General features: G+C 38.6%; 2 protein-coding genes across 2 annotated transcripts; one reads left to right on the top strand and one right to left on the bottom strand.

Annotated features, from left to right (window-relative positions):
* Positions 1 to 16,028: 16,028 nt before the first annotated feature.
* LOC307137085 (CAAX prenyl protease 2) lies at positions 16,029 to 21,022 on the bottom strand (the record flags this gene model as incomplete). Its single annotated transcript, XM_079834566.1, is given in 8 exon segments — positions 16,029 to 16,072; positions 16,075 to 16,245; positions 17,925 to 17,987; positions 18,048 to 18,070; positions 18,072 to 18,117; positions 19,454 to 19,603; positions 19,889 to 19,967; positions 21,011 to 21,022. Coding segments are annotated over 8 exon segments (588 nt in total).
* Positions 21,023 to 21,144: 122 nt separating this feature from the next.
* On the top strand, positions 21,145 to 26,039 carry adssl (adenylosuccinate synthase, like). The gene is made up of 13 exons (XM_079835858.1): positions 21,145 to 21,424; positions 21,722 to 21,824; positions 22,030 to 22,098; positions 22,661 to 22,711; positions 22,865 to 22,931; positions 23,027 to 23,134; positions 23,295 to 23,376; positions 23,468 to 23,594; positions 23,732 to 23,886; positions 23,994 to 24,118; positions 24,681 to 24,778; positions 24,919 to 25,068; positions 25,207 to 26,039. Exons 1-13 carry the CDS (start codon positions 21,206 to 21,208, stop codon positions 25,257 to 25,259), a joined length of 1,407 nt encoding a protein of 468 aa, XP_079691984.1. The 5' UTR covers positions 21,145 to 21,205; the 3' UTR covers positions 25,260 to 26,039.
* The last annotated feature ends 581 nt before the right edge of the window (positions 26,040 to 26,620 follow it).

Genomic DNA, 26,620 nt, shown 5'->3' with positions numbered 1-26,620 from the left:
ACATCTCTCTGAATATCACAATCGGACTAGTCTAGACAACCCAAAATAGTTTGCAAAGGCCAATATATATAGAAAAACTCAAGTGTTTTGGTGACTGCTGGTAGTCTATGAACTTAAAGTCCCCAAAATATCTCATTGGTCCCCTTGGGATAAGAGTGCTTGGCAGGCTTAGTGTCTGGTTACATTGCTAACAGAAGTATCACTATGTTGAGATCATGTTACTTCTGCTACTGCGAGGCTCTAAGCATACTCCTTCTGGAACCCTCTACTCAGTAGAGTCTACTGTTTGAAAAATTCTTGATTCACTGCCATCGAACGCAGTCCCTTAGTATTTAGCTGGATCTTAACTAATCCTATGTTATTTTTTCCCCTCAGACCTATTATGCAATAGCATATATCTGTCTACACACACTTGGACTATACAGGGAGCAGTAAAGGACACCAGGTGAGGTGTAAGGGTTAATGAAAACTATCTGGAAACTCCTGGTGGTACTGTGAGTGGTATCGATTAGGGTTTCCATAGCTTTTTACATCAGGCAGACTCTTGCATTCACATTTATTAGTTCATGCATTCCCTGGGAATTGAACCCATGACCTTGGTGTTGTTAGTAGCATACTCTAATGCTTGAACACTTTTTCATGCTAGGTCCCACATAGAGAGGTGTAAGACCGGAGAAACTGGAAGAACTATAAGAGATGGCGACTCTCTGAGAAAACAAAGGAAATTAACATCTGAACTCACTCTTGTGCATTTAGCGTCCTGTAGGGCCCGTCCATTCGTCCCGACGACGGCTTCCGATAAGTGGGTGAAGGTTTCTGCGCATTCGGTCTTTACAGCGGGGCAAAGTCATTTAATTCCAATTAACCTTTATCTGACTTCATTTTATCATGACCTCGAATTTAAGTTAGAATGCCGTTTGATTATTAGGTAATTTGTATAACAATTTAACTACACATTTGATTATTCTATATAACTCTTTACTCTTATTGAAATCATTCATTCGATTTTCAGTGTCGCACAGGGTCCTCGCACCGGCCGTTATGCGGGCCCACGAAGACAAATTGGCCAATCCGATCATTAACCAAAGGTTATGGCTAAAGCTATTTAACAATGCTGCACATGCATGCTATTGTTAAATCGTACCCATGTTGCCCCCAACAGTCGCCTATATAACAACGTAGCTGAAACAGTAACCAGAGGTTATGGGCAGTACCATAAAATAATGCCATATTATCTCAATAGTCTTTTATCTGGCTCGCATAGTAAATGCGACTGCATTTAGTCAGAAATCTGGAATCTCGTCAGATGCTCCATACAATCCGAGATCTAGTATGTACTTAACCCTGGTCACAGTTTTGCGGTAACAAAGGATACATCATAATGCACTAAAATCAATAATTTCAGAGTAAGTCAAAATAAATAAAATGTAAAAATGTATTATTAGTCAGGTAAATGAATCATGCCAATCATGACATAATCAATTCAAAGATACTCAATACATAATATCAAATGCTCTGAAGTAAAGAGTAAAAGATGGATACCTGACATCTAGAAGACAATCAGCATTACGGGCTGACCTGAGTAAAGGATCGCCCCGAACTTTCCTGCAACATCTTTTTAAATTCTCAGAACAAGACAGAAACTTCTTTCAAATGTAAACATGAGTTCACAATGGGAATCTCCATTAATCAAGTCCTGTAGTTTACACCTTATTGTGGACAGGAGTAGGGTTGCCAACCATTCCGTATAATACAGAATCGTCCCGTATTTAAGGCATCAATCAAGCGTTCTATATGAAAGCCATACAGAACAAAGTTTGTCCCGTATATTCAGGCATGCGCTCTAAATTGAGAAATAATCATTGTTTGATTTGTGAACCGTCGTTCGTGGAAGGCCTTAAGATCCAGCAGAATCCTATGCTGGTGCAGGCTGATTGCTCCCACTTCACAGCCAATAGTAGGCCTAATCCTTTTCAATGTTCGCATTTGATTTCGGCAAATCAGTTTTGAGTGGATGCAAACAACGTGATTATTGTTCATGAGTCCAACAATCAGCCATGCAAGAAAACATGCACTCTCCCTGAGGGAAGACGTGATCAAAAAGGGAAGTCGTCTTTCACAATTGTAAGTTAATCTTGTTAAAAAACATTTTATATTTAGGTAACTTCTAGCACTTTCTAAACCTCATTATTTAAACACAAAATAACCAATAAAGTCTCACGCACCAAAAGCAGCCCATACTAATCCTCTAAGTTCTCTTTAATTGAAAAAAATGCATTTTCATTTATTCATACATGGTTGCAACAACATTTAGTTAAACATTTTAAGTGCCATTGTTTAAAAAAAGACGTTCAGTTAGGCCTATTATGCAAATTTTATCTATATATCTTCCTGACAAAAAAATAAATAAAAAATAGAGGTTGATGATTAAAGGCCTTTAAAATTAAGGTTATAAAAGAAAAGTTTATGAAGAATGAGAATATAGGATATTGAAATATATATTATACTTTTAGAGTTATAGGCACAATATGGGAAAAATAGTATTGATGGCACTCAGATAGGAATATTCAATTGTGTTGAAAAAAAAATGAAATACATTTCTAGTTTGAACATATCTAGTTTATTTGTTGTTCAAAAAATGTGTGACCACTTAAAATGTGTACCAATTTACTCATGGAGCCACATTGAAATTATTGGGCCTTAAAAATTAAGAAACCAAGGGTAAAAACTGTTTTAAGAATCTAAAAGGATATTAAGGTATCTTCAAAATGAGTTACAGGCGCGCAAACATTGATCAAAAAACAACAAAAAAATCACTTTTTGAGCGGTTACCGTTGGCATATAATGCAACAAATATTGCTAAAGATTTACCTTAATAGACTTGCCAATCTCTGTGTAAAAATAAAATAAAGATGCTGCCCTCTTAGAAAGCCATTTTTACACTCCTGTGAAAATTGTCATTCTGGTCCCCACTACATTTATGTTTTTTTCTTTTTTCTTCATTTATGTTTGTCTTTCTTCAGAAACAAAATAAAAAATTTGAGGCTGGAAAGTTACTGAAATTTGGTTGATTTTGACACGGAATGACCCGATTGTGTTTGTCTGAGAATCTTTTATACACACACTTAACTGCAGATACTGAAATGACATGCACTGTGTGGTACAGTACAAATATTTTGAGTGTCCCTTATTCTGTCCCTTATTTTCCTATAAAGAACCACGATTGTCCCTTATTTTCTTTTCCAGAAGTTGGCAACCCTACAGGAGGTAATATGCATGAAGGACCAATTGGTAGAGGACACACCCCACCACAGTAAGCAAAATATCTCTAAACTCTTAAGACCTTTGTTACCTTTTAGTTTATGTCTGTGGGAATGAGACCTTTGTACCAGTCACACTGAGACATTTCAAATAATGCCAAACATGTAATACTGTATAGTACTTGTTCACAATAACCCATACAGTACTTGATTAATGCACATTCACATTGTGAACTCGTGTTAACATTTGAAAGAGGTTTCTGTCTTGGTCTGGTATTTAAGGAGATGTTGCAGGAGGGTCTTCTAGACACTCAGTGTTATGTAATTGTCAGGTATCCATCTTTTACTCTTTACTTCAGAGCATTTGATGTTATGTATTGATTATCTTTGAATTATGTAATTGGCATAATACATTTAGCTGACTGATAATTGATTTTTTTTCTGACTTAATTAATTAATTCTAGTAGATTACGTTAAATAACACCACAAATCTACGCTCAGGTTAGTAACGGACTAGAGCACAGTTAAGGTGAAGCAGAGGGACGCACCAGACTGGTTCTAGAGATCCGACTAACACATTGGCATTAGTTACGTATACTTAGACTGTATAGTATATAAATGTGGCTACTGTATTTGTATTTTTGTGTGCTGCCGCATGTGAGAAAGCAAGAAACACTGCTGCGATCTTCAACACACTTGTGGTGAGTCATGGCAGAAAAATGTAAATACAAATTACAGCCATCAACAAACTTGTTCACTGAATTGGAGAACTTTCCTCCTGGCTTAAGCCTAGTCCTGGACTAAAATACACGTTTGAGGTGTTTTAACTGAAATCAACTTACTGTGACATCACCGCAAGCAATTTTGCATTTAAAAGACGTCTAATAGCCATGATCCAAACACAGCCCTGACATCTAGGCTAAAACAAGGCAAAATTTGGGCTGTCAATGAAAATGTAACAGGTGTCTAACCATAGCCCATAAATAGAATAGTTATCTAGAACAGTGGTTCCCAACCACGTTCCTGGAGGACCCCCAACAGTGCACATTTTGCATGTCTCCTCAATCAAACACACCTGATTCAGGTCATCAGCTCATTAGTAGCTACTCCAAGACCTGATGTGGGTGTGTCAGACAAAGGACACATCCAAAATGTGCACTGTTGGGGGTCCTCCAGGAACGTGGTTGGGAACCACTGATCTAGAACATGAACATGTCAAAAAAATGTATCCAAACTCCTTGTAATCACTGTTGATTTTGCTTACATGATGGAATATCATACATATCACAAGTTATTTTGGCCATAATGACATGTAACCAAATTCAAGGATATTTTGGCAAGAAGAGGGTTACTCATAGCTGGACTATAACGGGTCTATAGTTAACCGAGACGGTGAAATGATGGCTATTGCTTGCTGTGATATCTTAAAGGGTTAGTTCACCCAAAAATGAAAATTCTGTCAGTAATTACTCACCCTCATGTTGTTCCAACCATGTAAGACCTTCGTTCATCTTCGGAACATAATTTAGTATATTTTTGATGAAATCTGAGAGCTGTCTCACTCCTCCATAGGCTTTCAGAGGGAATGAAACTTGATGGCCCAGAATAGTAAGTAAAAACGTCATTTAAGGAGTCCAAATGACTACAGTGGCTCTGTATTAAGTCTATCATGCGACGAAAATTCTTTTTGAGCGGAAAAACAACAAAAATAACGACTTTATACCACTATTATTGTTGTTCAATTTGAGCCTCTGACGAGAGTTTGCGGGAGTGCCACGACGCATGCGCGAGAACTGAGATTACGGCGTTCTTCTTCTACTACTACTTGTTACTGGCTGCTCACTCTTTCAGTAGTAGAAGAAGAACGCCGTAATCTCAGTTCTCGCGCATGCGTCGTGGCACTCCCGCGAACTCTCGTCAGAGGCTCAAATTGAACAACAATAACAGTGGTATAAAGTCGTTATTTTTGTTGTTTTTCCGCTCAAAAAGTATTTTCGTCGCATGATAGACTTAATACAGAGCCACTGTAGTCATTTGGACTCCTTAAATGACGTTTTTACTTACTATTCTGGGCCATCAAGTTTCATTCCCTCTGAAAGCCTATGGAGGAGTGAGACAGCTCTCAGATTTCATCAAAAATATACTAAATTATGTTCCGAAGATGAACGAAGGTCTTACATGGTTGGAACAACATGAGGGTGAGTAATTACTGACAGAATTTTCATTTTTGGGTGAACTAACCCTTTAAAATATGTCAGTGCCATTGTTTTGTCTCAGGATTCACACCAGTAATGTTTTTTTCTAAGGCAAGTTTAAAAAAGCTACTTAATCTTAGCGCAGTCTGTGAAACCGGGCCTATAATTCTTATATGACATAAACGCATCTCACACTTTGCGCGACCCACCAGAGCATCACAAGTCGCATCCCACAGTCTGAAGAAAATCTGCTTTATGGCCTTTAGCTCCTTTACCTCACACATACCTTAGACACGCATTACCTTGAGGCAGTACGTGTCATCCAATGATAATGAGCTTTATAAAAACAAGGTGTTGAGTTCATTCAATACAGATTTAATAGGTTCCATCGTTTGTTTATTGACTTAAAGCGGCAAGGCTCTCGAGCGAGGCCGACCCTTCAGCGGCCTCTGAGCAGGAGGCAGCAGCCACTCATCATTCATTAGACATCCTGAAACTATTAGTCAAGACCACGTGGTAAACAAATTTAGCAGAATGTATTCCCAAGGAAATTTCACCTTGAGAAAAGGCAACTCAATTACCATTAAAGTTTTTCCTTTGAGGAGATATTTGCAAGGGCTCAGACCATCTAAGCTGTCTCCATCTCAGTCCTGAATTACTCCCAACCCTTTAAAGAGAACAACGGTGTAGTCACATGTCTGCAGGAAACAATGCACAGACTCTTTTGTTGTTTTTCAGCTCGTTTAACATTGTGAAGCGGATGGTTTGAAGACAAAGCCACATCTTAGAGACCATTTAATTAATTCCAGTTATCCATGTTTCAAAACATGGGGGGGAAATGACAGGGTAAAGTCGAGCGACATTTGTTTCCTTGCAAAACAGATATCTTCAAATGTATGGTCTGCGTTAAACATAATATGTAAAGCCATGAATGGAATGTTGCGGGTTTCGCGGAATTCAACGTAACATGATATAGAACGACATGAAGAAGATAGCAAGCTCAGAAAGTCTTTGTGATCTGCTTTTTCCATTTACAACAGAACTTTAAAAATTTACTTTGGCTCTTTGATAAAACATAACAAAAAAATGCTGTTGAGGCAGAAAGGATGAAAACGATCAAGATAATTTGTGGCAAAATAGTTTTAAAAATTACATCTGCTGCTCACAGACAGGAAATCAGGCTGTCCTGTGATTACACCAAAAACAATCGTTGTTGTCTTTGAAGAGAAAGAATGTTTCTCTTTTATAAATTACATTAAATTCCCTCGTGTCCACTTGTATGTTTGCTTGTACACAGAGAAAATGGGGTCATGGAACGATGCTAAATGCTAAAACACTAAGTGGTGCTCTTATCATACAGCAAACTGCATTGCTGTGGGACCCTAAAAAAAATCTACTTTAACCCTTAAATGCATACCTCGGGTCTTTAGTGAACCAGGACGTCATTCACCCTCCTCCTCATTCATTTTTTAACGTTAGACATCAACCTTAGTATTCCTCAATCAATTCATTATAAACAATAGGCTAATAAATTATAAAAGAATGCCTGTTTTCCCATTCATTTTTGTAAAACATTTGTATAGGGTCGCTAACGACCCGCGGTGTTTAACAGTGTAAATATATTTTTTCTGCACAGCAATAATTGAATCTTTGATGGCTGAATAAGTGCAATTCACCTTTATTCAACAAGGTGACAATATCTGATGCACAATGATGAAGTGCGTTTTACTCATAGTAACCCCACACGGAAAAAAAAGAATAGTAAGTATCATCAGCAAAACTTGAAATGGCTCAGCGATTTACTGCAGAGCAAGTACTGACCTCAGTCAAATTTTAGAGTAACTTGATGGTCGATCTGGGGGGTATACCAGAAAGCAAGGTTAACTTACCGTCACATATCCCTTGAACTCTTGGTTGATTAACCCAAACCTAGCTTAATCAAGGTTCCAGAAACGCATCCAGAGTAAGTTTAGACAACTTAGAGTATGTTCCCGGTTAACGCACAAGACATTCTCAACAGAGAAAATGCCCACTGTTGTGATTGGCTGACATCTTTGCATTTGAAATGAGTATCAGATCTTGTAGCGGAGGGGGCGTGGTTTAACCAGGTCTACGAGGCACGAGCCTGCTGCCAGAGAGACGGATGGACCTGAGTTCACTTCTCTTCAGTTCTCTCAGCATGTCTCAGTTCAGTGAACTGTTGTAGTTACTAGCATATACTTCAGGTTATTAGTTTATTTCTAGTCGGAGGGGCTGTCACTCATGTCAGAAAGTTAGTAACTTGATGGATTAAATGATGGATCAGCGCTGACTCGAGACGCGAAAAGTTTAGAACGATTCAGTCCGATTTGGTGAACTGGTTCGACCGGTTCACTAAAAAGAACCGGTTCAAAAGTTCACGAACCGGAGACGGAGCGATTGCTAACAAACAAAGTTATATTTTGTTTGTATCTGAGAGTTCTGAATAAGCACGAGTCCCAATCACGCCGAGTCCGTCTTCATCCTTATTCTGCCAACTTTGTAACACATGTAATGTGCCATTACAGCTGTCGAGATGAACGAGTTACGAGTAAGTGTTGATTATAGCATTATTTTTAGATATTTTCCTATCATATGAAAAGTGTCAGTGATGCGCATTGAGTACACAGCGCAAACAAAGATGTTGAAGGCCGAACGGCCAGTGCAGCCCGAGCTTTGGCGTGCGTGAGGTTTATCTCTAAAGATGTGGCTCTGCCGATGTTGAGCAGAAACTCACGACTGTATGCACATTTTAGAACAGATAGACGCGACGAGGACGTACAAAAACACTAACTCACAAGATAGAAAACACTTTTCTGTCGGGAGAGAGAGAAGCCGCAGCGTGTGCACGAATAATAAAGTTCTGTGTGAACTTGAATAATTAGCTACACATCAGAAATCACTGATCAAAGATCAGAAGGAACTGAAAAAAGACTTCTGTTTTCATTTGTACATCCAACCACTGAGAAACTGCCAGCATTCACTCGTTCACAAGCCATGATCTCTCGAGGACAAATATAGCACTTGCATGGGCATGCCAAATTCTCTGGGCGGAGGAAAGGGAGGTAACCGTTGCTGTTATGACGTCATAAAAGGAAAATTCCAGATCAGCTCGTCTGAGCTTTCATTTTCTCAAAGGCAGAGAAAGACAGCCAGAACTCGGTTTACACAGATCAAAATTTCTAGCCACTTGGGGACAATATTTAGGCTAGGGGAACTCATATTAATGTTGAAAAACCTCATAAAATGAAAATGTCATGCCATGGGACCTTTACATTTTACGTTGTTATAATAATGATTTAGAATGAATATATATTATTGTATATTATATAACTGTAACTATATAACACATTTAGTTATATTAATATAACTATATTAATTATATAACATGCATCTGAATACCTCTTAAACAAACTAACCCTGGAACATGACCTGCTCCGGAGCAGGTTATGTTCAGAGAGTAAGTTGCTATGGCTACTTACATAAGTTACCTCCGTTTTTGGAACTGAAAGTTGAGGTTATCCGCTTACTTACCCTAAAACATACCCAGTTATGTCACATAGCCTGCTTTCTGGAATACCCCCCTGGTGAAGAAGCTGTCAGTGATCAAAATATTGATTTTAAAGCTGTTGAAAATGATAAGTTTGAGATCGTGATGTATGAGCCAGATGCTGAACGTACTGGGAAATGAGCTCTGCTGACGAGGACAGTGATGATGGTATAAAACATCTGCTCAAACTGAACCCTTCCAAGCTCCAAAAGGTAACAAAATATCCTTTATTTTATTCTTCTGTAATTGTTATTCTAATATCAGGAGAGGTTTATATTATCGCTACAGGTAGAGATCCATCCGTGTTAGATATAGATCTGGGTCGTTAAAGACCCGAATTCATGCTAAACATTCTTGCATTTAAGGGTTAGGTCTATGCACGGCCATCAGTGGAAAGTATAGGCAATGTTGGCTTTGCAAACTGGATGATCAGATCCCGTAATAAAGATTCCAGGGCTATCAATGTCTTTATAACTCTTCACCTTGATAATAAACACAACGGACTACCAGAGACGTAGCCAGGCAGACACCTGCTTATGAGAGAGAAGGGGGCAAGAAGATTTTGAGCAGTGTGAAGTGGAAAATGAATTAAAAGATGATCAGATATCCATATTTTGCCAGCTAAATTGCTACAAAAGAGACCAATAAAGAGGAAAAAGTCTGGAATAAGGAGAGTCATGATGTCAAAACTCTCATTATTTCCATGATCTCTGGCTGTCTAGCTGGAGGCAACCCACTGACCTCAAACAGACTCCAATATTCTTACAATCTTCTTTTTCAATTATTAAAACAATATGTTCTTCCAATGGAAGGTTCTTAATAAGCTTAACACTACTGCCGTTCTTATACTGCATGTAATTGAGCTTCAGTTCAGTTCAGAACAGTCAGTAATTTTTTCTTCCTCTGTGTTGGTGGATACTGATAGCTGCTCGTGGTTATTAGAAAAACAGAACATCTTCAATAAAAAAGGCAAATAAATCACAGTTGCACAAAATAAATCGATATTTGGTTTCAGAATAAACCAACTAACACCATATTTCACCAGCACTGATGGTTTTGTCATTGACACTGCCAGTGGAAAACCAAATATTCGCATGAGGCCAATGAAACACATATGTGAATATATAACGGGAGAATGGTGAACACATTAACAATCGGCATGGATTCCGGGAGGCAAAATATCCTGGGAATGCTTCAAAGTTTCAGAACACAATGGCTGCCCTCGGAATTGCATTAGGCCCCTGACCGCAAAAAGTCAGCCGGTGCTCCTGAGGGTGACAGTTAATTCATCATGGAAAATCCTAGAGTCAGAAAATCTGGATTTCTTATGAAGCTTTTCTGGTGAATCACTTTAGAGCCGCTGCCTGATTTCATTTATGAATATATGCTACAATACAAAGCATATAAGCAAACTCTCTTGGCTACTGAATGCCTTCAGTCCTTCACACCTGAGGGTCAATATAGATGAAGCAAAGGGCAACAGTTCTGTTTGGAGAAGGGTAATAAACCTCAGACAGCCCTGCCGTGTCCCATTGCGCCTATCTTGTTACAGCTCCCAGATATGCTGCGTTTGGGTTTCCACCAGGCCTCAGGAGGACCCTGGAATTAAAGTTTCCTGGAGTCTCAGTCTACCTCAGCCGAGCAGAACCATTCGGAACACTCAGAGGAGAAAAAAGGGCTCAGGTTTTTCATCCTCAACGTCGTTCTGCTGACACGTACTCTACTCAGAGTTTCAGACACGTTTTTTTGTGTGCAAATCCTTTTAGTTAAACATCAAATGGTGTGCTGTATTGATTGGCAATCATTATTGGAAGACTGACAGCTGCTGATGCCCACCATATGGTTTGAAATCTCATACCTTCAAAACCCAACATTCCACAAAAATCTGTATTTGGCAGGAACAGCCGTTTGGAAGATTTCTTTGCACTGTGACCTGAGAAGTTGTATGGCCAAAAGACATAGGAAATATTTTTGTATGTGCAGGAAATGTTCTGCACTAGTACATTTTTGGAGGGTGTCAAATCATTGAAGATCACAATCGAGATCCAAAATAGCTGCTTGCTAGAAGGAAGATGCACGTTACTAATTACATCCCATAGGTCCAAACCCCAAGGTTATTTTGAAAGGCTAGTGAGGAACAATCAGAGAGAACTGTACAGGACTTCCAGGTATTTTCAGCTCTTTGAGTCTGTTTGTTTATACATGTCTCTAAGGGGATGTTCTCATTACACTCACTGGTCCTCATCAAACTATGAAAATAGAAACAGAGAAAGCAAACCATAAAAGTGCACCCATGACAACATTGATGATTTATACATTATTTTGGGCTGCATTTACATGATCAAAAATACAGTAAAAACATTATTGTGAAATATTAATACAATTTACAATAACTTAAGTAAATCAAATGTAATTTATCAGGGTTGTCATTGTTAACTGAAATAAAAATAATTAAAAATAGTGTTCATTCATTCAAATAAAGCTAAAATGAAATAAAATATAAATATTAGATGAAAAACCTACACAAGAATTGGCCTTGGCAACTAACTAAAATAAAGTAAGTTTAAGATGAAATACTAAACACAAAATTTAACATAAAAATAAATTAAAGAAAAAATGTAACATTTTATAGCCTGACGTCGTCATACTCAATTCTAGTCAGAATATGAGTCTGGTACTGCTCCGTTGGGCTGTGATTATGGGACGTGTTTCAACCGTTTCAACTCAATTGGATAGACCTACAACCAATCAGAGCAACGGAGCGACGCATAATGTTAGTTGTCAAATGTCAACAGAACTCAACTGCACTGTGTTGCCAAGTCCACGGGTTGAAGCGACCCCAATTATGTGATATACAAACCCAGGAATGCGAATTTTAGCAGGCAGCCCTGCCAAAATAACACATATTTTACCCCCCAAATGCCTTTCTTTCCAGGAGAACCCCCCTGGAAAGCTATTGGGCTTGTTTTTGACTAATTTTGAGTAACGTTAGCAGTTGGGCGGGTTTTGTTGTAAAAACTTGGCAACCCTGCACGCTGGAATAAGGAGCCTAACGTTAGAAGAAAAAGATAAGTGTAAACGATCTTTGCCGATCTTTGCCTTAAATTCTTTAAAAAAAAAGAATTTAAGGATACACAGAGTACTTACCAACACGATCATCATTTCTGAGAGAAATAGTTAAGTGAATGCATACACGAACAAGTTCTCCGTTTAGGATAAGAACAAAATTCAACCCAAGCGCCTTTGATGACGTGGATGATTATGTTACTGTTTATCATCTGTCCATCATCGTCTAAAGCCCGCCCTGACAATTTCATTGGTCCGAACAGCTTCTGTTCGGGCATAATTACTCCTCTATGGATCAAGTCCAGACCGAACTGCCCGAGTAAAAATGTTGTGGGCGGGGCTAAGTTCGGCTGGCATCCAGGCTAAACATTTGATAAAAACTAACACAAATGACAAAAGCACATAGCAAAATTATTCAAACAAACTGAAATTATAAAGAGAACTGAAAATATTAAAATAAACACAATTAAAAATATTAATAACTACTACAATGATGCAAAAAAATGTCAATGTTGAAAAAAGTTATTTAAAAAAAACGGTCACACTTTATATTAGGAGTCTTTATGTACTTACATCAAATAATAAGTACGTTATTGTGTTGCTGTATTGCAAAACACTTTTACTGCTACTGAGGTGGGATAAGTTTAAAGGGATAGTTCACCCAAAAAAAAAATCTGTCAGTTTACTCACTCTCAAATTGTTCCAAACATGTATATATGTCTTTGTTCTGCTGTACACAAAGGTGGAAGAATGTTTGTAACCAAGCAGATCTCACGCCCCATTGACTACCATAGTATTTTTTTTCTTATATTTTAATGGGGGCGAGATCTGTTTGGTTACAAACATTCTTCCAAATATCTTCCTTTGTGTTCAGCAGAACGAATACATTTACACAGGTTTGGAACAACTTGAGGGTGAGTAAATGATGACAACTTTTTCATTTTTGGACCTTTAAGGACAGGTTTAATGGTATGGGTAAGGGTGGGTTAAAGGGAATGGAGGGGTCAACAGTGTAATTATACACTCACCTAAAGGATTATTAAGAACACCTGTTCAATTTCTCATTAATGCAATTATCTAATCAACCAATCACATGGCAGTTGCTTCAATGCATTTAGGGGTGTGGTCCTGGTCAAGACAATCTCCTAAACTCCAAACTGAATGTCAAAATGGGAAAGAAAGGTGATTTAAGCAATTTTGAGCGTGGTATGGTTGTTGGTGCCAGACGGGACGGTCTGAGTATTTCACAATCTGCTCAGTTACTGGGATTTTCACGCACAACCATTTCTAGGGTTTACAAAGAATGCTGTGAAAATGGAAAAACATCCAGTATGCGGCAGTCCTGTGGGCGAAAATGCCTTGTTGATGCTAGAGGTCAGAGGAGAATGGGCCGACTGATTCAAGCTGATAGAAGAGCAACTTTGACTGAAATAACCACTCGTTAAAACCGAGGTATGCAACAAAGCATTTGTGAAGCCACAACACGCACAACCTTGGGGCGGATGGGCTACAACAGCAGAAGACCCCACCGGGTACCACTCATCTCCACTACAAATAGGAAAAAGAGGCTACAATTTGCACGAGCTCACCAAAATTGGACAGTTGAAGACTGGAAAAATGTTGCCTGGTCTGATGAGTCTCGATTTCTGTTGAGACATTCAGGTGGCAGAGTCAGAATTTGGCTTAAACAGAATGAGAACATGGATCCATCATGCCTTGTTACCACTGTGCAGGCTGGTGGTGGTGGTGTAATGGTGTATGGGATGTTTTCTTGGCACACTTTAGGCCCCTTAGTGCCAATTGGGCATCGTTTAAATGCCACGGCCTACCTGAGCATTGTTTCTGACCATGTCCATCCCTTTATGACCACCATGTACCCATCCTCTGATGGCTACTTCCAGCAGGATAATGCACCATGTCACAAAGCTCGAATCATTTCAAATTGGTTTCTTGAACATGACAATGAGTTCACTGTACTAAAATGGCCCCCACAGTCACCAGATCTCAACCCAATAGAGCATCTTTGGGATGTGGTGGAACGGGAGCTTCGTGCCCTGGATGTGCATCCCACAAATCTCCATCAACTGCAAGATGCTATCCTATCAATATGGGCCAACATTTCTAAAGAATGCTTTCAGCACCTTGTTGAATCAATGCCACGTAGAATTAAAGGGTTAGTTCACCCAAAAATGAAAATTCTGTCATTAATTACTCACCCTTATGTCGTTCGAGACCCGTAAGACCTCCGTTCATATTCGGAACACAAATTAAGATATTTTTGTTGAAAGCTGATGGCTGAGAAAGGCTTCAGTTAGGCCTCCATTGGCATTCAGTACACTTATACTCCCAAGACCGATAAAAGGCACTTAAAATGTCATTACAAAGTCCATCTCACCACAGTGACTCTACAATAATCTTACGATGCGACGACAATAGTTTTTGTGCGCAAAAAAAAATCAAAATAACACCTTTATCCAGCTTGTTCTTGTCTTCCGCGTGTGCCTCCACGACGCATGCGCGAGAATATGACGTAGCGCCGGGGCTCGGGATTCCATGAAATGCACACTCTAACCCCATTTTGAGCACTACGCCGAGACCTAAAGCACGATCAATGTAGAATCCAACAGCTGAGATACGCGCGTCTTCCTCTGATTGTAAACAAATCACTTCTGGGTCATCTGTCCGAACGCCGGATCTGCGTCATATTCTCGCGCATGCGTCGTGGAGGCACACACGGAAGGCAGTAACAAGTTGGAAAAAGGTGTTATTTTGATTTTTTTTGCGCACAAAAACTATTGTCGTCGCATCGTAAGATTATTGTAGAGTCACTGTGGTGAGATGGACTTTGTAACGATGTTTTGAGTGCCTTTTATCCGTCTTGGGAGTATAAGTGTACTGAATGCCAATGGAGGCCTTTCTCAGCCATCAGCTTTCAACAAAAATATCTTCATTTGTGTTCCGAATATGAACGGAGGTCTTACGGGTCTCGAACGACGTGAGGGTGAGTAATTAATGACAGAATTTTCATTTTTGGGTGAACTAACCCTTTAAGGCAGTTCTGAAGGCGAAAGGGGGTCAAACACAGTATTAGTATGGTGTTCCTAATAATCCTTTAGGTGAGTGTAGATGTAATTACATGCAGGTGATTACAATAATATAAGTATGTGAAAACATGTATGTACATAATAAGTGCATTGTATCAATTGGTTAATTTAAATATTTGTACATAGTAGTTAAAGATACCTAATAAAGTGGGACCAAACAGCGTAGCCTACCCCAAACATTTGAATGGTAGTGTACATGATATTATAATATCAAATTATAAACAAAAAGTTTAACTGTTTATAACCATCTATAATGAAACCTTCTCATCTGAGCTTTTGAGATGGTGATGAAACAGGTGAAGAAAGCTTATTCACAATAGCTGATTGTTTGCCTGGAAGTTTAATTCATACAAAGAATCATGGGACATGGTGGATACCGTTCAGTATAAGGGTTTAAATATAATGGAACCTAATATAAATGAATATCCTTGATTTTACAACACAAGGCAGCTCATCTGAGATCTGTATTGAATGTTGAATGACACCTCATCTACTATATACACATCTGGTTTTAATTTAACAACATGGCAGCTGATAACTGCACTTTAATTGAATGAAAGAGAAATATGGGGCAGACTTGAAATAATAAAACATTCGAATGAGCCACTGATCTGCACTCCAGTTTGAAAACTATTACCACAAAAAGGCAAGGAAATGAAACACGGCAGTCATTAACTTAGCATCTAGGCTGATGAATGTGTGGAATATGTTGAGTCTTTTGCATGAAAGCAATATGCTTCATTTACTGTCTTTCATGCTCTCTGGAAGGGATCTCTTGCCCCATGTTTTTGTAAGACTTTCAGGTACATTTCCACCAAGGCACCGTGAAGATGCGTCATGTGCAGGCAGAGCGAGGTGTAAGCAGCAGACTGCAGTCGTGCCATAGAAAGCAGGATCTGTGAAGGGGAAGAGGAGGATGAGGAAGAGCAGAACCCCCATCTGGTAGGAGAACAGGATCACAGGCCTCTGTGGGTGCAGTAAAACTGAGCCAATGGCAGGAAAACCCATCCGGTTGCAAAACGAGTGGCACAACACAGGTCCCACCAGATGAACTGGTCATTAAAGGTCCCATGGCATGAAATTTTCATTTTATGAGGTTTTTCAACATTAATATGAGTTCCCCTAGCCTGAATATTGTCCCCAAGTGGATAGAAATGTTGATCGGTGTAAACCCGAGTTCTGGCTGTCTCTCTCTGCCTTTGAGAAAATGACAGGCCAGACTAGCCAATCCTGAAGTCTCCTGGTTTGACGTACAAGCAGGAACGGTTACCTCCCTTTCCTCCGCCCAGAGAATCTGGCACGCCCATGCAAACGCTCGCGAGATCATGGGTTGTGAACGAGTGAACGCTGGCAGTTTCTCAGTGTTTGGATGTACAAATGAAAACAGAAGTCTTTTTTCAGTCCCTTCTGATCTGTGATCAGTGATTTCTGATGTGTAGCTAATTATTTATTATTCGTGCACACAATGCGGCTTCTCTCTCTCCAGACAGAACGGTGTTTTCGTGTTTTCTATCTTGTGAGTCAGTGTTTTTGTACGTCCTCGTCGCGTCTATCGGTTCTAAAATGTGCATACAGTCATGAGTTTCTGCTCAACATCGGCATCACACACGCCGAAGCTCGGGCTGCACTGGCCGGTGGCCTTCAACATCCCCGACCCCCAGTACTGCATCTGGCCCACAGCGGAGGCACCAAACGCGGCGTGAGATTAAGCAGAAGGGGGGTAAGCGTGAGCATATTCGGGCTAGCCAGCCTAGCCCCACAATAAACTGGATTACATTCGATTACTGCTGTTGTGTCTTTGTTTGCGCTGTGTACTCAACGCGCGTCACTGACGCTTTTATTTTATTTTAAAAATAATGCTATTATCAACACTTACTTTTAACTCGTTCATCTCGACAGCTGTACTTGTACTTTGCATGTGTTACAAAGTTGGTAATAATGATGAAGACGGACTCGGTGTGACTGGGACTCGTGTTTATTCAGAACTCTCAGATACAAACACAATAAACTCGCGCTGACTGACAGCACTCTCATAACTCAGTAGTTACTATAAATAACTTTGTTAGCAATCGCTGAGCTCAGTCTCTGGTACATTAGTGATGTCCGGTTCGCGAACGATCTTTCTTTTGAACCGGTTCTTTTTAGTGAACCGAATCAGTTCACCAAATCGGACTGAATCGTTCTAGACGGTTCGCGTCTCCAGTCAGCGCTGATCCATAATTTACTAAAGTTACTAACTTTCTGACATGAGTGACAGTCCCTCCGACTAGAAATATATAACCTGAAGTATATGCTGTAACTACAACAGTTCAGACATGCTGAGAACTGATATGAAGTGAACTCAGGTCCATCCGTCTCTCTGGCAGCAGCTCGTGACTGCTCGTGCTCGTGCCTCGTAGACCTCGTTAAACCACGCCCCCTCCGCTCATTTAAATGTGCAAAGATGTCAGCCAATCACAACAGTGGGCGTTTTTACTGAAGTCTCACAGCAGACACGCCTCTTGAAGCAGGGCATTCAGCCACAGGGCAAACAGCAGTATAGAAAAAATGCCTTTTATTTCTAAATTATGACATTTTATGATGTAAAAGTCATACTAACAATATAAGTACACCTCAGGACACATTATAAAATAATAGAAAAATGCCATGCCATGGGACCTTTAAGATATTGAAATCTGAGATGAGACACAAACCAGATGACACTGTATTTATACACATCACGGATACTCCCCTGTTCTTATGAATATGAAGGCAGTGTAAGCTCCAAAAATGGAGGTATAAGTGAACTGGAAAGCTGAAAGATAACATGTTATGAAGTCTTCAAATCAAATGTAAGTCATTTAAATGCATTTACCTGCACAAATTAGAATCTCAAACAGTGTCTTGTCCAAAGCGAAACTGTTCAATGATATGATGGAAATGGGCTATGAAAAAACACAGCAAAGTCAGAACATATAATGGAAAATTTAAACTCCACATTGCGTGTCACGCTGAGTTTTTAATTATAATCACGCTATGTTCGTTTGTTGGCCAGAGGAGAACTGGCTCCCTGACTGAGTCTGGTTTCCCAAAAGTTTTTTTTTCTCTCCATTCCTGTCACCTGATGGAGTTTGGGTTCCTTGCCACTGTCGCCGCTTGCTTAGTTGGAGACACTTAAAGGCACAATATGTATGATTCTTGGATTAAAATAACCAAAAACTGCTAGAACAGTGTTATATATTTTGTTGACTTGTATTATCCCAGATGTTTCCAAGAATGTTTAAATCCAGAGAAATAAGCTATTTTAACCAGGACACGGACCGTGTGTCGCCTATCAGTGACGTCGTACCTGCCTCACCCTCTATTTTTTTTGTAGAAACCATAGTAACACCAAAGACCCTTTAATATATTATGTTTTATTAGACAAGGGAACAACTGTTTGGATACATTTATAGACAGAAAACGAATCATTGTACAGTAATACAGCATTTTCATACAATATGTTTTTTAATTAATTGCATGCCATTAGCAACACAAGCCATCCAGCATTTATTAATATGATATTCTAATATCAATCTAGCTTACTGCAGTGTACAACAAGTGTCTCATAGCAGCCGCCCGAACGCACAGAGTAGCATTATAACATTACTTTCACTACACTCAAGTGTATCTAAAATGATAAAACAGCGCTGCGTTACCCCATACACTTCTCAGCTCAATCTCGGCATCATCAAGCAAGCCTTTGTTTTGAATAGGCGACTGTGGAAACACTACATATTATGTCTTTATATTCAGCAATATTACTGATTTGACCACACTGACACTATTGGATGAGAACTCAACTGAGCTGAATGATAACATCATTGTTTTCTGCAGAGCTGCTTTATAGCTGAATTGAACTCGTTTCATAATTGATGTACTTTACACAGTTATTGAACCGAAATGAATCAACACTGAACTGATTTCAACTGAATAATGACTGTTTACTATTGTCTGTTTAGAGCTGCTTTACAGCAGTTTAATTCTGTTTGCATCATTGAATAGTTATTTTCCTGCCATTTTTCACTGTAAAGCTGCTTTGAAGCAATCTGTATTGTATATAGCGCTACATAAATAAAGGTGACTTGACTTGACTAAACATCTCTGAACACTTATACAATACCTTTTAAAAGTGTACACACAACTATAGCTTACGTTCACTGCTCATTATCAGAGCTCGACAACGCCATCTGCTGAAAGGACAACATATTTCTACATTATTGTCTTGCTGTTTTAACTTACAGATGAAGAAGGCAGCAGTGGGACCGATGCATGGCACCAACATGGGAATCATGCACGCTCGAAAAACGAACTCCTCTGTTAATGGAGCCACCACCTGGTTCCTCAGCCATCGCAAATCTTTCACACACTTGCTCCAAGACAGAGAATCTGCTCAGTCACGAAGATCACAGTATTAAATTGTAATAAAAGGTAATAAGCAAATAAGCTATTCATGATTCACTCTTTTTTTACATATATATGTACGAATGTATATATATATATATATATATATATATATATATATATATATATATATATATATATATATATATATATATATATATATATATATATATATATATATAAACGGTAGTTTTTATATTTGATTTTTTAATTAAAATGTTTTAATTTATTCTATATTCTAATATAATGTAGGTATTCTATATAGGTATTTACTCAAGGCTGTTTTAACATCATGAAAAAGTCCTCTTGGGCTCTCAATTGCCAACTGGGTCAGAGGTCCAGGAAAAAGCACCTATGTTCAAAATAAATACACAAAATAACCAGAAATCTCAGAAAAGGGTTCCCATGAAACTGTTTCTGGTTCAAGTGTACAATAATGGTAGTTTTTATTTTATTTTTATTAGGCAACTAGTAAAAGGTAAGGCAAACCTGTGGGTTTAGAGGCCCGGTTTGTAACCATCAGGTTACCAGTTATTTATATATAAGTTCAATTAAAGTTGCACTTAATTGTATTAATTGAAACATTTTAAACTGCAACTGAACTTCAACAGCTTCATCACTACCTGGGTAAATTAGCCCTCCAAACATACAAACTCCCAACATACAAACACGCAAGCAGTAAACAAACAACACATAACAGATATCCAACACTCTCCTTCAAAAGTCTCTGAGTGGGGTTTGGACCATGGTTTTGACTGATAACACTGTCCCTTATTCCAAAGAAACATGCTGTTGTCTGAAAAGAAGATAATGAGCTTAAGCTGCTTGCAGTTCATGACGTAGCCTCTGTTATCAAGCTCAAGCAAAACATATCATGTTTTTGTATGTCCAGTTTATGCATGTCTTCTCTTGGTAAGAGAACTTAAACTATAGTTTAAACAACTGAATCACTTAAAATGTTTTAATAGTTCAAGTGGATATATTATTACAATTTTAAATGCACTTAACCCTTGTTTGGGATAAGCGGCTCAGACATGTTTGGCTGTTATTAATAAGTTTGGAGAGTCGAACAATTTTTTTATATTAAAGTAAATATTCAGATTACTAGTTTTATTCGATTGTAAAGAAGTTGACAGATGTTATGGTTGAACAAAATTGGAGCCTCCGCAAAAGGGAATGTCAATGTTAACAATCTTAAGATTGACACAAACAATATTTACAAGCAATAAAAGAGAAAAAAAAGTATTAAAAGCAAAAAGAGTTATGTTCCCACAAAATCTACCCGCCAAAATACGCCTGTGAAGCAAGATATGATACGCGTCTAAAATTGCCTATATCACCAACTTGGAGGAAAAAATAAACTTAATTGTGTTTCATTTAAATAGCATGTCTCACATTGTATTTCATTCTGATATTTTTTACAAGCATGCATGTGTTTATTCGGTGCAGGTTTCAATGTCGTATGTGCAAATTCCACCGACTCTTTTGTTGCTTTTTGGCTCTCGGACTTTTATTTTGAAGGCCGATTCAGTGCGCTACCATATTGTTGTAGCGTAGCCGCTATCACACTGTTCTTCACACTCTCTCGGCATGGCTGCGGATAGCACAATGTCTAATGGCCAGGAAACGGCATCGCTTAACGGTGAACCCGTGCTCAAGCGCTCCAGAGACAGTGTGGACTCCCTGCGGATCCTGCGGGAGCCCCAGAATAAAGTGACTGTAGTGTTGGGAGCTCAGTGGGGAGATGAGGGTAAAGGGAAAGTGGTCGACCTCTTGGCAATGGACGCCGACATTGTATGCAGATGCCAGGTGGGTATCCAACCGTTCCCATCGCTCATCATTTTACGTTTACGAGAGTTTGGGCAAACATGTCTGTGTTCTCTGAGGCTTTGGTTTATTACACAGTATAATTGGGGATAACGCGGAAGCAACCACTTTCATGAGTCGCATCACTAACATCACAAATGAAGCCAAAGTTTCCTTTATTTTCGTCATCGCCATCGCCACTTGTTTGCGGCAGGACAAGTGACGCAACATTTCCTGCGGCTCAGTTTTGATCATATCGCGATACTTACGCTCATGTTTATATCAATTGTGTGTTATCAGGGAGGAAATAACGCGGGACATACAGTGGTGGTGGACTCGGTCGAGTATGACTTTCACCTGCTCCCTAGTGGCGTTCTCAACAAAAAGGCCATCTCATTTATTGGTATGTTTTGTTTGACCTTCCTATTGAATCTCATGTTGCTTTACTGCCCCCTAGTTTGTTTGTTTTTTAACTGAGTTTTCAATTTCCTCATGTATTTTAACTCAATTAAAACTGACAGTCATTTCTCATTGTGTTATTCTCATTTCATTGTTTGGGATCAGATGTTGTGATGATGGTTGAGATCATTTCTTGTTCTGTCCCACAGGAAATGGTGTTGTGATACACCTGCCAGGACTTTTTGATGAGGCTGAGAAGAACTCACAGAAAGGCAATGGTAAAATGATCAGTATATGGAGTGAAATACAGAACAATGTTAAACAAGCGGTCAATTGTGATCTAATTTGCTTAATGTATATACCATATAATTAAGATGCTTTCATATTAGGGCTGGGCAATGTAGCTAAAAGTGTGTACCAAGATCTGAATAGATTAAACGAACACAAAAGGAAAGTCATATTTACTTAAAGGTACTACTACTAACAGCATGATGTATATAAATATGAAAATTATACAAAAAGTGCAGTCTTCCTTACAAAAAGCATCACGCATTACATAGAACAAGTGGCAAGTCTGTTAGTTTGCAAGACTTAATTCACAGATCTATTGACATACCGTATCAGATATTTTGTCCCTCACTATGGTTGTCACTGTCAAAATATTGCATTCTTGGATTTTAATCCTGCCTTTAAATAAGGTTGTCAATCCAGAAACTCTGCAATGTGTAGCTAGTAGCATTTAAAATGTATATCTGTATGTTGTTATTTTTTCCAGCAAAGTATTATGTTGTTTTTTTCCATGAATGAGTTTTCTCCATTTTTTGGCTTTGCTTAATTTAGGACTTCAAGGATGGGAGGAAAGACTGAAGATCTCTGACCGGGCACATATTGGTACGATTCTGTTTTGACTTCATGAGGCATTGAGTAATTTTACTGTAATCCAGATGACATTGACTATTAACAGCTTTTGTCTTGGACAAATAAAAATACCAAGAAACTGATATTGATGACATAGAATTAGAGCTGTTCTTCTTTTCTGTTTAGTGTTCAACTTCCATCAGGCCGTTGATGGGATACAGGAGCAGCTGAGACAGCAGCAGGCAGGAAAGAAGTGGGTTTTCTTTTTTTGTTGCACTTATACCAACTCACATTTGTAGATGCATTTCTACCGTATTGATATTGAGTTAACCCTCCATTGTTTTACAGTTTGGGCACCACTAAGAAGGGCATTGGACCTGCATATTCCTCCAAAGCAGCACGTAATGGACTGAGAGTGTGTGATCTGGTCTCTGACTTCTCAGTGTTTGAGGAAAAGTGAGTATAATGATACATTTCTATCTGAAAACTGTTAATGATTACATGGAATGCTGTGTGTTGTTCTTAATATTCATATCTGCCTTTGTTAGACTTTCTTTCTCAGTGAAAATCAGGACTGCATGAAGACAGATAAATATATGTAAATATCTCTCCACAGGTTTCGGGTGCTGGCTGGTCATTTCCAGACCACATATCCTAACCTTAATATTGATATTGATGCTGAGCTGGAGCAACTGAAGGTGATTAGCATCTTGGCATCTCTCAGTGTGATGTGTTAAACTTCTAAATAATGAACCTGCCCAGTAATATTTTTTCCCGTTTCACCCACAGGGTTATGCTGAGAGGTTACGTCCTCTAGTAACTGATGGGGTTTATTTCATGCACAAAGCCCTTACTGGACCAAGCAAGAAGATTCTGGTGGAAGGAGCTAATGCTGCCTTGCTGGATATTGATTTCGGTATGAATGGCAATAAATGGGAAGATCCACTGGTGTGCTTTAAAATGTTTTGAGCTTGAAGACAGTGGAATTTGTATTTGACAGTGTGAATGATACAAATGTATCTTTAACATAGGATGTTTCCATCTCTCTCTCAGGAACCTATCCTTTTGTGACCTCGTCAAACTGCACTGTCGGAGGCGTTTGTACAGGCCTTGGAGTCCCTCCGTCTCATGTTGGCCGTGTGTATGGAGTGGTGAAGGCCTACACCACCAGGGTGGGAGTGGGAGCATTCCCTACTGAGCAAGATAATGTGAGTCTATGTCAAGTGTGTGTTTTGAAGAGTAGTCAGGAGGTAAAACTTGTGACATTTCTTTACATGTATTGTACTTCAATTGTATATATTCTCTTATTTTCTAGGAAAATGGTGATCTGCTGCAGAGTAGAGGGAGGGAAATTGGCGTCACAACAGGCAGGCGGCGTCGCTGCGGATGGCTGGACCTGGTTTTGGTTCGCTATGCCCACATGGTTAATGGTTTTTCAGCGTGAGTTATGTTTAGATGTTCAGTGTTTTACATTCACTACCGTTCTAAAGTTTGGGGTCAGTAAGCTTTTTAGTATATATTTTTTTTAAGTCTCTTCTGCTCACCAAGGCTCTATTTATTTGATTTAAAAATACATTATACTGTAATGTAGTGAAATATTACAATTTAAAATAATGGTTTTCTGTTTTAATAATTTTTAAAATGTAATTTATTCCTGTGACACAGCTGAATTAATCCAATCTTGAGTGTCACATTATCCTTTAGAAATCATTCTAATATGCTGATTTGTTGCTCAAGAAACATTTCTTATTATCAGTGTTGAAAACAGCTGTGCTGCTTAGTTTTGTAGAAACTGTGAAACATTTCACCCGGGATTCTTTGATGAATAGAAACGTCAAAAGAACATTTATTTGAAATCTTCTGTAACATTAAAAATGTCTTTACTGGCACTTTTGATCAAATGAACACATCCTTGCTGAATACAAGTTGTAGCTATTACACAGGTTGAACTTAAGATTTGTTCAGTTTAATTAAACAATACTTTTTCTTCTGTTTCTCTCAGCATTGCTCTGACCAAGTTGGACATTCTTGACACATTGGAAGAAATAAAGATTGGCATAGCCTACTCAGTTGATGAAAAGCCTCTTCCTAGTTTTCCTGGTGAGATACCTATTTGAAAACATTTTCAGATTTGTCATGCATTACAATGATATTCACACACATAACAATATTACCATACTATTTATCATTTACCTAGCATAGACCTTTTCTGATAATGGAGGGGTTATCATATATTTCAGCAAACATGGACGTCCTCACAAAGGTTCAAGTGACTTATGAGACGTTTCCTGGCTGGTGTTGTAGCACCGAGGGAGTGCGCAGTTTTGACGAGCTGCCCTCAAAGGCACAAGCTTACATTCACTTTATAGAGAATTTCCTGCAGGTGCCAGGTAAGAATACACATTCTATATCTTGTATTAATCTAGAATGTTTCAGCCACTTACATATGCATTAACAGAAATAAATATATCCTACTTGCATGCTTAGCAATGACAAAATGATCATTAGAAATGTTTTTCTCTTTTTAGTGAAGTGGGTGGGAGTTGGCAAGTCAAGAGAGAGCATGATAAAGCTGTTCTGACAAGGGGAACAGGAAAGACTGAACTTCATTTAATGGTCTGCCAGGACATCCATCATCATGACCATTGGAGGACCAGAACTTTCTTTTATGCATTAGCGCTGACATTAAGACTAACTATGGGTTTAGAATCCACTGAATGTCACACTCAAAGTGAACACCAGCATTGTGTATAGAGGTCGGGTCTGAGCACCAGACCCGCTTCCCTGCATTTGTAATTCCTTGACTTGTACCTATTTGTTTCAAAGCGCATCCCAGAACTGCTCAGAACATACCTCTGTCAATCAATCGAAGTTGGCTTAAGTCTGTCGGAAAGGTGGTGAAATTGCAGCGCTTCAGATTGAAGGGTGTCGTCATTTTATTGTATCTCTTAAAATCAAACTTTGCACTCGGAGCATTTAACATATTCATTGCTATTTGGTGGATAAAACCAAACTGATTTTTAAGATTGTCATTTACTGTTTATTTTTTTTTTATGTAAACAAGTTTGAGAGGGTCAGCGCTAAATCTTTTCTTTTTAATTCAGTGTTTGTGTATACTCTTAAGACCAATTTGACGTGGTTTGAAATACCAAAAGGGACCTTCACACACAAGACTTGGTGATATTGAAAGGAAAAAAAGGCACTGACCTTCTGTCAGTGATTAGTGCACTCAGACACAGCTTTTGAATCTGAACAACAGTGACATGCACATATACATTGCATTCCACCTAGTGCACAAACTCATTTGCTGCTGTTTTTTGATTAATAAAGTGCGAAACTAATTATGGTTAAGTGAATTTTTAATTGATGCTTTTTTTATTATAATTGACTTGCATTTTTTTTTAATCTGTTAAAAACTATATGCTTGTATTACAGTTTTTCTCAGTCGCTTTGGTACATTTCTCGAATCATCCTCGACATTTGCAAAATAGTAAGTGCATTTCTCAAAACAATTTGTACAAATAGCAAAACACCATGGATTACCTGCAAAATCCAGTCTCTTGTTCAAAATCCTTAGTTCATCTCTCAAAAGTAAATATCTGTCAATGAACATGTCGGTGCCATCAGAATAACAAGGCCTTGTGTCATTGAGTACGGATAAGACGGTCAAATTGCTTAGTCATGTTGTCAATATAACCGTGTACACTGGAAGGATGTTCAGATGTAAATATGGCTAAAGTTTTGATGACAATTATTGTAAATTGTAGGTTACACCTCAGTGTATGTGGAAGTTTGATTGCAAGAGACTGGACAAGATTCACATTTATGCTTTTACTGTTTGTACTGTAATTTGTTGACAGACCATATCATTGCGATACAGAAATGAAAAGACAGCACTGCATAGCACAAAGAAAAAAACAAAAGTAGAAATGTGAACGTCTA

This window comes from Gobio gobio, assembly GCF_949357685.1.
Source record: "Gobio gobio genome assembly, chromosome: 14".
NCBI classification, from domain to species: domain Eukaryota; kingdom Metazoa; phylum Chordata; class Actinopteri; order Cypriniformes; family Gobionidae; genus Gobio; species Gobio gobio.
Note: the sequence above shows the minus strand (reverse complement) of the source record. Positions and strands in the feature narration are given on the sequence as shown.